The sequence below is a fragment of the Hemitrygon akajei genome, chromosome 3, assembly GCF_048418815.1.
Source record: "Hemitrygon akajei chromosome 3, sHemAka1.3, whole genome shotgun sequence".
In the NCBI taxonomy this organism is placed as follows: domain Eukaryota; kingdom Metazoa; phylum Chordata; class Chondrichthyes; order Myliobatiformes; family Dasyatidae; genus Hemitrygon; species Hemitrygon akajei.
In genome coordinates, this window is record NC_133126.1 from 193,943,984 (window position 1) to 193,959,592 (window position 15,609).

The 15,609-nt window shown below is 44.8% G+C and overlaps 1 protein-coding gene across 1 annotated transcript; it reads left to right on the forward strand.

The window, feature by feature from the left end:
* The first annotated feature begins 613 nt into the window (after window positions 1-613).
* On the forward strand, window positions 614-14,121 carry LOC140724517 (extracellular calcium-sensing receptor-like). The gene is made up of 5 exons (XM_073038960.1): window positions 614-898; window positions 10,580-11,416; window positions 11,528-11,755; window positions 13,005-13,128; window positions 13,217-14,121. Exons 1-5 carry the CDS (start codon window positions 641-643, stop codon window positions 14,119-14,121), a joined length of 2,352 nt encoding a protein of 783 aa, XP_072895061.1. The 5' UTR covers window positions 614-640.
* The last annotated feature ends 1,488 nt before the right edge of the window (window positions 14,122-15,609 follow it).

Here is a 15,609-nt window from a genome sequence, read left to right on the forward strand (position 1 = left end):
ACTTATAAAACTCTCTCTCTCGCTCTCTCTCTCTCTCTCTCTCTCTCTCTCTCTCTCTCTCTCTCTCTCTCTCTCTCTCTCTCTCTCTCTCTCTCTCTCTCCTCTCTCTCTCTCTCTCTCTCTCTCTCTCTCTAAGACAACGACAGGCTCAAGGACAACTCGTATCACGATGTTGATTAGTACCTCTCGACTGTCTCCTGTATGATAGGATGTGTTCTTGAACTCACAATCAGTCTCTTTATGGCCTTGTCATAAACGTTTAACAGCTAGCAAAGCACCAAATCTCTTTCTGTACACCGGATTGAGATTCATGATGTAATTGAAGAGCTAAACTACAGGCGGTCCTCGGGTGATGAACGGCCGAGTTATTCACAGCTCTGCTTACTAACGAGCTTTATAATATTGTTAAGTTCTACAACCTGCCGTACCTACACATCTTTATTTCTACTGAGGGCATGCCGACTTGCCTCTCTTGTTTTCCCTTGATCTATATTAATGCTCTGCTTTTATGAAAATATCTGTATGGTTGGCGTGCAAAATACAATTTACACTATACATGTGGCAATAATGACCTGATTTACTAATTTTCCAAGCATCTCCTTGCAGTTTGGAATTCCAAGTGTTCCGCTACATTCAGGCGATGATATTTGCGATTCAAGAGATAAACAGGAGTCCTGTTCTCCTTCCAAATATTACACTGGGCTACAGGATTTATGATTCGTGCAGTCTGCCTCGCTTCTCAGTGAAAGCGGCATTCGACCTGATCAACGGACTGGACCCAATATTCCCGCAGCTTTCATGTAATCCGCGCTCACTGGTCCCCGCCATCGTGGCGGAATCGGAATCTTCGCTCTCTCTGGCTTTGGCGGCGTCAATCGGTCCTTTGAAAGTTCCTATGGTGAGAACATTTATTTTTAAAGTCGTTTTCTTTGCAAATAGCCTTAATACACTTGCCGGCGTAAAACAGCAACCTGGTATATAAAAACACAAAAGTACAACTGCAGATGCTGTGGAGCAAAGAATACGAACACAACGCTGGAAGAACTCAGCAGGTCAGGCAGCATCCGTGAGAAAAAATGAAGGGTCTCGGCCCGAAACGTTCGCCACTCTTTTCTCACGGATGCTGCCTGCCCTGCTGAGTCCTTCCAGCGTTGTGTTCGTAACCTGGTATATAACACGTGTCCCTTTTGTTTCTTCCGACTTGAAAACTTACTGAAGGCTTACACGATTTTCATTGCCAGAAATTAGTTTATTGTTGACAGGTGATTCAAACTCCAATGGTCTTCGTCTTTTTTATTGTATGTGCCAGTCACCATATTTAAATACTATTTTGCTCATTATCCCCTGTTGGTCATATATGATTTAGATGACGGCTTGGTTGCCATGTTTGTAGATGATACGAAGATTGGTGGAGGGGCAGGTAGTGTTGAGGAAACAGATGGGATGCAGAAGGACTTGGACATATTAAGAAAATGGGCAGGAAAGTGGCAAATGAAATACAATGTTGGAAAATACATGGTCATGCACTTTGTTACTGGAAATAAATATGCAGACTATTTTCTAAACGGGGAGAAAATCCAGGAATCTGACATGCAGAGGGACTTGGGAGTCCTTGTGCAGAGCACCCTGAAAGTTAACTTGCAGGTTGAGTCAATGGTGCAAAAGGCAGATGCCATGTTATCATTCATTTGAAGAGGTCTAGAACACAGGAGCGAGGATGTGATGCTGAGGCTTTTCAGGCACTAGTGAGGCCTCACCTTGAGTATTGCGAACAGTCTGGGCCCCTTATCTTAGAAAGGATGTGCTGGCATTGGAGAAGGTCCAGAGGAGGTTCACAAGGACGATTCAAAGAATGAATGTTTTATCATATGAAGAACGTTTAATGGCTCTGGGTCTGTACTCGCTGGAATTCGGAAGGATGACTGGGGATCTCATTAAAACCTTTCGAATGTTGAAAGGCCTAGACAAAGTAGATGTGGAAAGGATGTTTCCTATGGTGGTAGAGTTTAGGTCAAGAGGGCACAGCCTCAGGATAGAGGGGCGGCCTTTCAAAACAGAGATGCAGAGAAAATTATTTAGTCAAAGGGTATTGAATTGGCGGGAAAAAGTTGTTGCCACATGCAGCTGTGGAGTCCAGGTCGTTTGGTGTATTTAAGGCAGTGATTGGTAGGTTCATGATTGGACATGCCATCAAAGGTTACGAGGAGAAGGCTGGGAATTGGGGTTGAGGAGGAGATTTTTTTAAAAAGGACCAGCCATGATTCAATAGCAGAGCAGACTCGATGGGCCAGATGTCCTAATTCTACTCATATATATTATGGTCATACGGTCTTATGGATATCAAGTGACCAATCACATCAGTCCTCTCCCATCTCGATGCCCACCATTCGAGCCATCGATTCGGACTCTCACGTGTCCGTCAACTCCTCTTCGATCCTGGTAACACTTCTATATATTGAAGAGTAATTTAGATTAACGACTTCACCTACAACACATCGCCGTGATGTAGGGAAAAGCAGAGCACCCGGGGAAAACCTATCAGCCTCAGGGAGAACATGTAAGCTCCACGCAGACAGCAACACTCGAATCGGGTGTGATGCAACAACACTAACTGGCTTAACAAAGGAAATGCTTCTGGTATTCTGCGGATCAGGCAAGGTTGGTGGAGTGGAACGGACAGTAGACGTTTCGGGTAGAAACGCTTCAAATTCGATGGACAGGTCAAACCGTTCGTTGGAGAAGAGACCCGATGCTTCCAGTCTAGATGAACTTTCACTGCACATTTCCATACACAGCTGCTGTCTGACCCGCTGAGGTATCCCGGCATCTTAATTATTGGTCCAGATTCCAGTGCCTTCAGTCTTACATTTGCAGTAATCTGTAAGCCAAAATGCCGATCATGTTTGTTTTAACAATGGCTTTGGGGAGCAGCCGCTTAAAATATAACTTCCTCAGAAACAAGCACTTATCAAAGTCAAAGTCGAGGTAATCGCGATCTGTGCAAGCACATAGAACATGGAATAGTATAACATAATACAGGCCCTTCAGCCCACAATGTTGTGCCGACACTTAAACCTTTCCTCCCATATAACCATCCACCTTAAATTCCTCCATATACCTGTCTAGTAGTCTCTTAAATTTCACTAGAATATCTGCCTCCACCACTGATTCAGGCAGTGCATTCCACGCACCAGCCACTCTCTGAGTAAAAAAAAAACCTTCCTTTAACATCCTCCTTGAATTTCCCACCCCTTACCTTAAGGCCATGTCCTCTTGTATTGAGCGGTGGTGCCCTGGGGAAGAGGCGCTGGCTGCCTACTCTGTCTATTCCTCTTAATATCTTGTATACCCCTATCATGTCTCCTCTCATCCTCCTTCTCTCAAAAGAGTAAAGCCCTAGCTCCCTTAATCTCTGATCACAACGCATACTCTCTAAACCAGGCAGCATCTTCGTAAATCTTCTCTGTACCCTTTCCAATGTTTCCACATCCTTCTTATAGTGAGGCGACCAGAACTGGACACAGTACACCAAGTGTGGCCAAACCAGAATTTTATAAAGCTGCATCATTACCTCGCGACTCTTAAATTCTATTCCTCGACTTCTGAAAGTTAACACCCCATAAGCTTTCTTAACTACCCTATCTACCTGTGAGGCTACTTTCAGGGATCTGTGGACATGTACCCCCAGATCCCTCTGCTCCTCCAAACTCCCAAGTATCCTGCCATTTACTTTGTACTCTGCCTTGGAGTTTTCCCTTCCAAAGTGTACCACCTCACACTTCTCGGGTTAAACTCCATCTGCCACTTCTCAGCTCACTTCTGCATCCTATAAATGTCCCTCTGCAATCTTCGACAATCCTCTACACTATCCACAGCACCGCCAGCCTTTGTGTCGTCTGCAAACTTGCCAACCCACCCTTCTACCCACACATCCAGTTGTTAATAAAAATCACGAAAAGTAGAGGTCCCAGAACCGATCCTTGTGGGACACCACTAGTCACAACCCTCCAATCCGAATGTACTCCCTCCACCACGACCCTCTGCTTCCTGCAGGCAAGCCAATTCAGAATCCACCTGGCCAAACTTCCCTGGGTCCCAAGGCTTCTGACTTTCTGAATAAGCCTACCGTGTGGAATCTTGTCAAATGCCTTACTAAAATCCATGTAGATCACATTCACTGCACTACCCTCATCTATATGCCTGGTCACCTCTTCAAAGAACTCTAACAGGCTTGCTAGATACGATCTTCCTTGCACAAAGCCATGCTAACTGTCCCTCATCAGACCATGATTCTCTAAATGCCCATAGATCCTATTTCTAAGTATCTTGTCCAACAGCTTTGTCAACACAGACGTAAGGCTCACTGGTCTATAATTCCCCAGACTATCCGTACTACCATTTTTGAACAAGGGGACAACTTTCGCCTCCCTCAAATCCTCCGTACCATTCCCGTGGACAACGAGGACATAAAGATCCAAGCCAGAGTCTCAGCAATCTCTTCCCTCGCCTCGTGGAGCAGCCTGGGGAGTATTTCGTCAGGCCCCAGGGACTTATCTTTCCTAATGTATTTTAACAACTCCAACACCGCTTCTCCCTTAATATCAACATGCTCCAGAACATCAACCTCACTCATATTGTCCTCACCGTCATCAAGTTCCCTCTCGTTGGTGAACACCGAAGAGAAGTATTCATTGAGGACCTCGCTCACTTGCACAGCCTCCAGGCACATCTTCCCATCTTTATCTCTAATCGGTCCTATCTTCACTCCTGTCAACCTTTTGTTCTTCACATTACTGAAGAATGCCTTGGGGTTTTCCTTCACCCTACTAGCCAAAGCCTTCTCATGCACCCTTCTTCCTCTCCTCCGCCCCTTCTGAAGCTCCTTTCATGCTACCCTACATTCCTCAATTGTCCCATCTGAACCTTCATTCCTAAACCTCATGTATGCTACCTTCTTCCACCTGACTAGATTTTCCACCTCACGTCACTTGGTACCTTCACCCTACCATTCTTTATCTTCCTCCCCGGGACAGATTTGTCCCTAACATCCTGCGAGAGATCCCAAAGCATCGACCATATGTCCTTAGTATATAGTACATTTCCCTGCAAAAACATCATCACAATTCACACCCGCAAGTTTCTCATAATTTGCCCTTCCCCAATTAAAATTTTCCTGTCCTCTCTGATTCTATCCTTTTCCATGATAATGTTAAAGGCCAGGAAACGGTAATCACTGTCCCAAAGATGCTCACCCACTGAGAGATCTGTGACCTGACCCAGTTCGTTACCTAATGCTAGATCTAGTCTGGCATTCCCCCTCGTCGGCCTATCAACATACTGTGACAGGAATCCGTCCTGGACACACTTCACAAACTCTGCCCCATCTAAACCATTGGATCTAATCAGGTGCCAATCAATATTAGGGAAGTTAAAGTCACCCATGTTAACAACCCAGTTATTTTTGCACCTTTCCAAAATCTGCCACCCAATCTGCTCCTCGGTATCACTGCTGCTACCAGGGGGCTTTGTTACGTACCCCGTAACTGTGTGTCTGACCAGCAGAGAAAGAAGAATCCATTGGAGTCTGGTGGTACCAAACTAAAGGTGTTTATTAGTAAACTACACAATGCAATATCAAAAATGCAAATATACATATAAAACAAGTTAGCAGTAATAAACCTAAAAGTGTAGGAATAATAATAATCAATAATAAACAAGCTCTATCAACGTCTAGGGGTAAATGAATTATCATAGGAAAGTATAGCGTACAGTTCAGTTCATAAATGCTGAGGTGGTTATGGTTGTTGTATTGAAATCGTTGGAGAGAGAGAGAGCGAGCGAGATGTAACAGCAACAGCTGCCGCGGCGGCAAACCTTTTGTGGTTTTCTTAATCCGTCGTGTCGTTGTGGCCATTCAGTTATGACCCCTCTGGTCTTCAGCTAGACCGTTCTTCTGTGGTGGACTCGTCACTCTGGCATGAGTGGACACATACACAAGTCCCCACATTTCCTACTGTAACACTGTGAGCTTTACTGACCGATCTCCTGGTTTGGTCTCCGAAGCCCCTACCTTTCTGTTGGTTCCCAACACTGTCAGTGTCCACTGGTGTGTCTGAAGAGTGTCTCTCCAGACCTGTCTTTTATCCCCACTCACGGGGTCTCAGCTATCCATCAACTATGAATGACCGTGTCCATCAAATCAGGCCACTTCTGCTATCTCCTGAGGAATGTTAACGAGCAAAGTAAAGTCCTTGTAGTAGAAGGTAAATAATCCAGGAAGAGTCATAATACAGTAAATCAACAGTCTCTCTCCCTCTCTTATCTGTAGCAGATATCCTTGCCTGTGTTTCATCTCTCTTTCTCATGAGCAGCATAACAACAGCAATACTTCGTAGTTCTCGGGGGGGGGGGGGGATGGTTAACACTGCACCCCATTGTCCATCAGGTCTGTTCATCACTCATAGTAGCTTATATAATACTCCCAAAAGGGTAACTGCTCCCTTCCTCCATTCCTGTTCCTGACTTCCACCCACACTGACTCAAAAGAGGATCCTGCTACATTACCGACCCTTTCTGTACCTGTAATAGTATCCCTGACCGGTAATGTCATCCCTCCTCTCCCCCCCCCCCCCCCTTTTCCCCCATGTCTATCCCTTTTAAAACACTGAAATCCAGGAATATTGAGAATCCATTCTTGCCCTGGTGCCAGCCAAGTCTCTGTAATGTCCACTACATCATAATTCCATGTATGTATCCAAGCTCTCAGTTCATCACCTTTGTTCCTGATGCTTCTTGCATTGAAGTACACACACTTTAGCCCTTCTACCTTACTACCTTTACACCCTTTATTCTGCTTCTCTTTCCTCAAAGCCTCTTTATATGTTAGATCTGGCTTTACTCCATGTACTTCTTCCACTGCTCTATCGCACCGGGTCCCATCTCCCTTGCAAATTAGTTTAAACCCTCACGAACCATGACAGCAAACCTGCCTGCAAGGATATTGCTCCCCCTCGAGTTCAGGTGCAACCCATCCAATCTGTACATGTCCCACCTTCCCCAGAAGAGATCCCAATGATCCAAAAATCTAAAACCCTGCCCCCTGCACCAACTCCTCAGCCACCCATTCAACTGCCTTCTCCTCCAATTCTTGCCATCACTATGACGTAGCACTGGCAGCAATCCTGAGAACGCAACCCTTGAGGTCCTGTTCTTCAGGCTTCTGCCTAGATCCCGAAACTCACACTTCAGGACCTCATCACTCTTCCTGCCTAGCTCGTTGGTACAAACATGTAACACGACTTCTGGTTGCTTTTCCTCTCGTACCAGGATGTTATGCACCCGGTCAGAGACATCCTGGATCCTGGCACCCGGGAGGCAACAAACCATGCAGGTTTCCTTCTCACGTCCACAAAATCTCCTGTCTGCTCCCCTGACTATAGAGTCCGCAATGTCGACAGCTCTCCTCTTTTCCGACCTACCCTTCTGCACCACAGGGTCAGACTCAGTGCCGAAGGCCCTGCCACAGTGGCTCACCCCTGGTTGGTCGTCCCCACAAACAGTATCCAACACGGTATACTTATTATTCAGAGGAATGGCTACAGGGGTGCTCCGCACTACCTATCTACTCACCTTCGCTTTCCCCCCCTGACTGTCACCCAATGATCTGCTTTCGGCAGACTAGGTGTGACTACCTCCCTGTAGCTCTCATCTATGACTGCTTAATTCTCCCTTATGAGTCGAAGGTCATACAGCTGCTGCTCCAGATTCCTCACACGGTCCTCCATATCGCCTAGCCGCATCACTTATAAGATGTGACTCTGCGGGAGAGGGGAGTTACCCCAAAGACTGCCACATCTCACACGAGAGGCACATCAGCGTCTCACGCGACATTATAAAGCCTAACTGGGAGCAAGCTCGTCCTCCGCCTCTTCTCGGCGAAGCCTCTCCAGTCAAAGCCTCACAGCTCCACTCTTTCACTGGCCCACTCACTCTCTGGCCGCTTTTCACATGGATGAACAGGTGCACAGAAAAACGTATTTGCAACAGCATCACAGACATACAGCATCAGATAAGTAGCATTCGAAACAAAAACATAAATAAACATTGATCGTGTGGATATTCAGAGGCTTTTTCCCAGGGTTGAAATGGCTAACACGAGAGGGCACAGTTTTAAGGTGCTTGGAAGTTGGTACAGAGGAGATGTCAGGGGTAAGTGTTTTACACAGAGTGGTGAGTGCATGGAAAGGGCTGCCGGCAACGTTGGTGGAAGTGGATAAGATAGAGTCTTTTTAAAGACTCCTGGATAGGTACATGGATCTTAGTAAAATAGAGGGCTATGGGTAACCTTAGGATATTTCTAAGTAAGTACATGTTCGGCGCAGAATTATGGGTCGAAGGGCCTGTATTGTGCTGTAGATTTTTACATGACATTCACTGTTTTAGTTCGCAAGCTATCGGGGTATAATACAAGATGTTAATAATATGAGGATGGGTTCGAAGGAATACGCCTTTACTCAGTCTTCTCCAGAAAGTTAAATTAGAAACCAGAAGGTTGTCAGCGCTGGATAGTTGAAATTGGAAATAGTGTAACACCTACCCAACAGGCTGGTATATGTCTAGGGGAAAAGGAGATCCAGCCACTCACCAAGGAGAGTGTTCTGCCTCCCCAGGAACACTGACCGTCGCTGGCAGTTCCAACGTCATGACGTCAGCGCTCATACGAACCAACACCCAACTAGACTCTTTACCACACCGTCTAGTTACCAATTCTACCTGCCCCATTCCTTTTACCAAACTTAACCCCCGCACTAACGCGTCTCCCGAAACTCGAAAATCCACTCCGCACACTACACAGGCATACTGTACCGGTACATCTTCCAACTCGCACCAGTTAACAATCTTGTCTCTGTCCATCTCCGCACTGCTGCCTGCGCGATTCCACAGCCCTTACAATCCAATCCCGGACGAGCCCCCACAAATGTAATACTTACCCAACAGGCTGGTATATGTCCAGGGGAAAAGGAAATCCAGCCACTCACCAACCCCACCTCCCGTACACGCAGGTGCTCTGAGAATCAAGTTTATGCTGCGCGCACACACACGATATTAAACTCACACCAGATACCGTTATGGAATACACTTTAAAGATTTTGCTAAAACTAAAAGAGTACAATGCAATACAATATATATGAAGGAAAAGAAAATAAAGTAACATGCACCAGCTTATCAAAGTTCAGTCAGTTTAGTGCACATCGTTGGAGCTCAACCATCGAACCACTCGACCCCTCGTCACTTTCCTTCGACCTCTACGTCCTTGCACCTCGACCGAGCAGTGCAGAGCACGTCCACCTTCTTCGGCGTCTTCTTCCCGACTCCCCTGAAAAGACCGCGAAAACCCCCCAAGCTCCCAGTCTGAGAAGACAAAATAACATTCCCCATTGGTCAACAAATGAATACAATCCCGATATCAGCAAGTCTAAAGCTAAACAGCTGCGAGAGAAAGCACTTATCATACAAAGAAGCATTCCTACTCTTAACAAAACAAAGAAGCCATTTTGATTAACATACACAGTACATTGTACAATAGTAAATCCAGTACAACTTCAAACTCAAGTTTATTGTTATTCAACCATATAAGGCATTGTGCAAAACTCTTCAGCGCACACAGACACATATATATATATAAAAACATAGGACATTGTCTGGTGTCTCACGACTGGGTGCGTCTGCACCCACACTACCCCTTGCCCGTGGCAGTCCTCTGCCAGCTGTCCCACAATCCTCGCACGACGTACTACACTTGCCATTCCGAACATCCTTCGCTCCCGCCAAGTTAACAAACTCGTTCTCCGCTCCACGTTGACAAATACAGTGCTGTGCAAAGTCTTAGGGACACTAACTCTATCAATGTGCCTAAGATATTTGCAGATTTATACCACCAAACGAAAAAAAAAACTTTCCTCAGGACGAGATACACAGCACAGTGCATATAGATCACACAACACGTAAAGTAATATTACCAGAAGTAAATTAACAAACAAAGAAATATATTCCAGAATGCTGACAGCGCTCAGATAAAACTGCTGATCGGTCTTTGACGAGAGTCGTTTCTTCACATTCTCTTTGATTGTCTGATTTATGATTATTTCTTCCATTCTCTGTATAAAATGGAAGTTTCCTAAATATGATAAATTCACCACATCTTTTCCCAGGGTTGGGGAATCAAGAACTGCAGGGTATCAGTTTACGAAGACAGCGTGGAGGGGTGGAACGAGCTGCCAGGGGAAGCTATTGACCCAACCACAATTACATTTTGAAGACACATGGACAGAAATTCTTTAGAAGGAAATGGAGACATATAGAAAGCAAACATATAGCTCTAGTTTCATGGAAATATCTGCATGTAGGTGGTGCACTGAAAGGACTATGTCCTTGCTGTACTACTCTGTGCCTTTATAACTGAATGGAAGATGCCAGTTGTAGCATTCTCTAAGTAGCGACATTTCATCGCGTCGACTTATTCCTGACTGTATTAATTTTACTGTTTTCTTTTCCTGTTTCCATTATGGTTTCTGACCAGGTTAGCTATTTCTCCACGTGTGCTTGTCTCAGCAACCGGCGAGAATTCCCCTCATTTTTTCGGACGATCCCAAGCGATTACTTCCAGAGCCACGCGTTGGCCCAACTTGTCAAGCGGTTTGGATGGACTTGGATTGGAACAGTGAGGAGCGACAACGATTATGGAAACTTTGGGATGCAGGCCTTCACTGAGACCGTTCAGCAGCTTGGAGTTTGCATTGCCTTCTCCGTGTCGTTCCACAGAACGTATTCGAGAGAAAGGTTACTTCATGTTACCCGAATTATTCGGACAGCACCCACAAAAGTCGTGGTGGCATTTCTCGCTCAAGGCGACATGGCCATTTTATTAAGAGAAATAGTTCGACAAAACATTTCTGGTATCCAATGGGTGGGCAGTGAGGCGTGGATCGCAACTTCGCTTCTATCTCCAGAGGAGAACAAAAGATTCGTCACTGGGGCCATCGGGGTTGCGATACGTAATGTGAATATTCCAGGATTCAAAAACTTCTTAACGCGGGTTCATCCGTCTGCCTATCCCGGTAATCTTTTAGTCGAAGAATTTTGGGAAAAGACCTTCGGTTGTAGCCTGAAAAGAATAGATAACAACACAAGAAGCGCAGCGGCAACCGCAAAGCCTCGTCAATGTACAGGAACGGAGAGCTTAAAGACTGTGTCTAACACTTACACGGACAGATCTCAGATGAGGGTTTCCAACAAAGTTTATGAAGCCACTTATGCTATAGCCCATGCACTTCATAATATGTTTTCGTGTAAAAGTGGCGAAGGTCCATTTGTCAATCAGTCTTGCGCAAACATTTCAAATTTTCAGCCATGGCAGGTACGTAGTATTGACCAAGTCATTCGAACATAGTCCAATTAATATTCATTGTTCATGTGAAATGTTGGTTGATCGATGTCATGTTCCATCGTCTATGTCTTCCTCTGGTAGGTTTTGCATTACATGCAATCACTAAATTTCACAAGTAAAGTCGGGGAAAGGATAAACTTCGACGATAACGGAGACTCAGTGGCTACGTACGATATTGTGAACTGGCAGGTGAATAGCGAGGGGAATGCCACTGTTTTGATAGTTGGACATTATGATGGATCTGCGCCTTCAGCTGAACAAGTTATAATAAATGAAGGATCTATTGTTTGGACTGATGGTCGCAGAGAGGTAATACATGAAAATGCGACTGTAGAGTAAACCAAATAACTTTGAAGTTTAACAGCTAGCGAAGCATTAAATTTATTTCTATAAACGGGATTGAGATTCATGATGTATTTGAACAGCTTAACTACAGGCGGTCCTCGGGTTATGAATAATAACGAGCTTAGTCATATTAAGTTCTAAACCCTGCCGGGTCATGCCTACTTACCTCGTTGCTCTCTGTCTGTCTGTCTGTCTGTCTGTGTGTCTGTCTGTCTGTGTGTCTGTCTGTCTCTCTCTCTCTCTCTCTCCACCCCCTCCCCTCTCCCTCGCTGGCTTTCTCTCTGTCTCTGTCTCTCTTTCAACGTTTAGTTTTGAGCTATATTAGCAGACTTACGTAATGTTGATGGTATTCATAACAATAATGTAAGCATATCAAATGATCTTTGTGTGTTTTCCGACTTACGGGCAGAATCAACTTACGGACATCTGTAAAACGGAATACGTTTGGTACCCGGGAACGGTATGTGTAGAGTCACGAAAATTGGGCGTTCTTAACTCCTAAAACTAAACGAAATTTGGCAGATAAGATATGAACCCGAGGGTCTAAAATTCTGTCGAAGATGTTGTTAGCCGTACAGGAATTGCATACATTCTTGTGAACAACCTGCAATTCCCTGGCCGATATCCAATTCCTCCGTGAAAGATGTTGGCAAAAAATTATATGGCCTTACCATTTCCCAGAAATAGTGGAAGAAAATCCACGACGAATGTACCGTTGTTTTTTTCTCTGTATACAGGAGTGTAGGTAAGATCAGCCAAGGTACTGACATTCCGAGATATAGAGTTATACAGCACAGAAACAGACTCTTTGGCCCCACTCGCCCGTGCTGACCAAGATTACCCACCGATTTGTCAGCACGACCCACATCTCTAGAACTTTTCCCATCCATGTACCTGTCCAACCATCTAAATGTTAGTATTACACCTGCCTACACCATTTCCTCTGGCACCTTTTTTCAAAATACCTACCACCCTTTGCTTGAAAATGTTGCCTCATAAGTCTATTCATATCTCTCTTAGAACACAATTTAAACCTAGCCCGATAGCTTTGTTTTCCTCCGAGTGCTATTTCCTCTGCGTGAAGAAGTTTCCCCACATGTCCATTTTAAATCTGCCTCAGTCCACACCTTAAGCCCTGCAGTTCGTTCCCCTTCAGAGTGATATGTCTTATATAAAAATAAGAAATTAACACGTTATCTTTGTTTGTCACGAGGTCCCCCGCGCAGTTTGTTCCAACAGCTGTATTCCTGGGACAAGAAAAGCAGCTCGAAAGGGACAGCCTATTTGTTGCTTTGATTGCATCCCATGTGCCCAAGGGGCGATCAGTAACATCACAGGTATGGACCACTAATAACTTCAATGTTAACGTGTTCACGGGTGTCTCCAGACCAGCTGATGAATCGATTTTCCCTTTACTCCTTCAAGATTCAATTGAGTGCATGAGGTGCCCCAGCGATTCCTGGTCCAACGACCGACAAGACCAATGCATAAACAAGCGGCTTGACTTTCTCACATTTACCGAGGTGATGGGGATTGTTCTGACCACGCTGGCGCTGATCGGAACTTGCTTCACTGCCACAATTGGTGGCATTTTCTTGTTTCACAAAGACACTCCGATCGTGAAGGCAAACAATGCGGAGCTCAGCTTCCTTCTTCTCCTCGCATTGAGTCTTTGTTTCCTCTGTTCAATCACATTCATTGGCGAGCCGTCGGTGTGGTCCTGTATGTTACGCCACACAATGTTTGGCGTTACTTTTGTTCTCTGCGTTTCCTGTGTTTTGGGCAAAACTGTTGTTGTGGTGATGGCATTTCAGGCAAAACTACCCAGCAATAATGTGGCCAAGAGGTTTGGTCCCCGACAACAACGCCTGATCGTGTTTCTTCTTACACTGCTACAGTGCTTAATATGTACCGTCTGGCTCATCAAATCCCCACCCCTCCCCGTCAAAAACATGACCTATTCGAACGAGGTGGTCCTTCTGGAATGTGATGTGGGATCAGAATTAGCATTTTACTGCGTCCTGGGTTATATTGGCTGCCTGTCATTGGTTTGCTTTGCCGTTGCCTTTTTGGCACGAAACTTACCGGACAATTTCAATGAGGCGAAATACATCACATTTAGTATGCTGGTATTCTGCGCTGTTTGGATATCTTTCATTCCAGCTTACGTCAGTTCTCCCGGGAAATTCACTGTGGCAGTGGAAGTGTTTGCCATTTTGGCTTCCAGTTTCGGCTTACTTTTCTGTATCTTTGCTCCTAAATGTTACATCATATTGTTAAAGCCGGAGAGAAATACAAAGAAATATTTGATGGGGAAATTGTCTTCCTAAAAGCCTTAAGTAGAATTTGTTATGGTTTATTGATATTGATATATGATTGTCACCTGAACTGAGATATCAGCTGAAAACATTTTTGCATATTGTTCATATGATTACATAGTGCATCGAAGATGGAGCAAGGAGAAATAGTGAAGCTACAGAGAAACTGCAGTGCAGATAAGCAGTAAAGTGTAAGATCAGAACAGAGTTGGATTGTAAAGCTTGTACTTCAGATTTAAAATCACAAAATTTCAGACATAAGACATAGAAGCAGAATTAAGTTACTCAGCCAATCGACTCTGCTCCGCCGTTCTATCATGGCTGATCCCAGATCCCACTCAACCCCATTTGCCTGCCTTCTCGCCATATTATTTGATGCCCTGACCGTTCAGGAAACGATCAATTTCCGCCTTAAATATACCCACGGACTTGGCCTCCACCGCATTCTGTGACACACCGCATTCCATAGATCCACCATTCGCTGGCTAAAAATATTCCTTCTTACCACTGTTCGAAGAGGTCGTGCCTCAATTTTCAGGCTGTGCCCTCTAATTAGTTCTGATAGCCCACCGTCGGAAACATCCTCTCCACATCCACCGTATGTAGTCCTTTCAATATTCGGTAGGTTTTAATTAGATAACCCTGCATTCTTATAAATTTCAGTGAGTACGGGCCCAAAGCAGTCAAACGTTCCATGTGCTAACTCTTTCATTCCTGGAATCATCTTTGTGAACCTCCTCTAGTCTCTCTCCAACGACAACACAACCTTTCTGAGATGTGTATCCAAATCTGCTGACAATACTCCAAGTGCAGCTGACTATTGTCTTATAAGGGCTCAGCGTTATCTACTTGCTTTTATATTCTCTTCCGTTTGAAATAAATGCCAACATTCAATTTGCCTTCCTTACCACAGGCTTAACCTGAAAATTAACCTTCCGGGAGTCTTGCACGAGGACTCCTAAGTCCCTCTGCGCCTCTAATGTCTGAACCATTTCCCCATTTAGATAACAGTCCGCACTATTGTTCCTTGCACCTGAGTGCATTATCATACATTTCCCAACGCCTTATTCTATTTGCCACTTTTTTGTCCATTCTTCCAATTTGTCTGAGTTCAACATTGTTTCGCCTCCACTTATCTTCGTATCATCCGCAAAATTTGCAATAAAGCCATCAGTTCCATTATCTAAATCATTGGCAAACAATGTTAAAACTAGCAGTCCCAATCCTGACCCCTGGGGAACACTAGTCACCGGCAGCCAACCAGAAAAGGTCCCATTTGTTCCCAGTCGCTACTTTCTGCCTGTCAGTCATTCCACTATCAATGCCAGTATCTTTCCTGTAACGCGCAGGATTTTATCTTATGAAGCATCCTCATGTGTGGTATCTTATCAAACGCATTCTGAAAATCCAAGTGAATGACATCCACTGCATCTCCCTTGCATTATCCTACTTGTTACTTCCTCAAAGAATTCTAACAGGTTTGTCGGGCAAGGCCTCCTT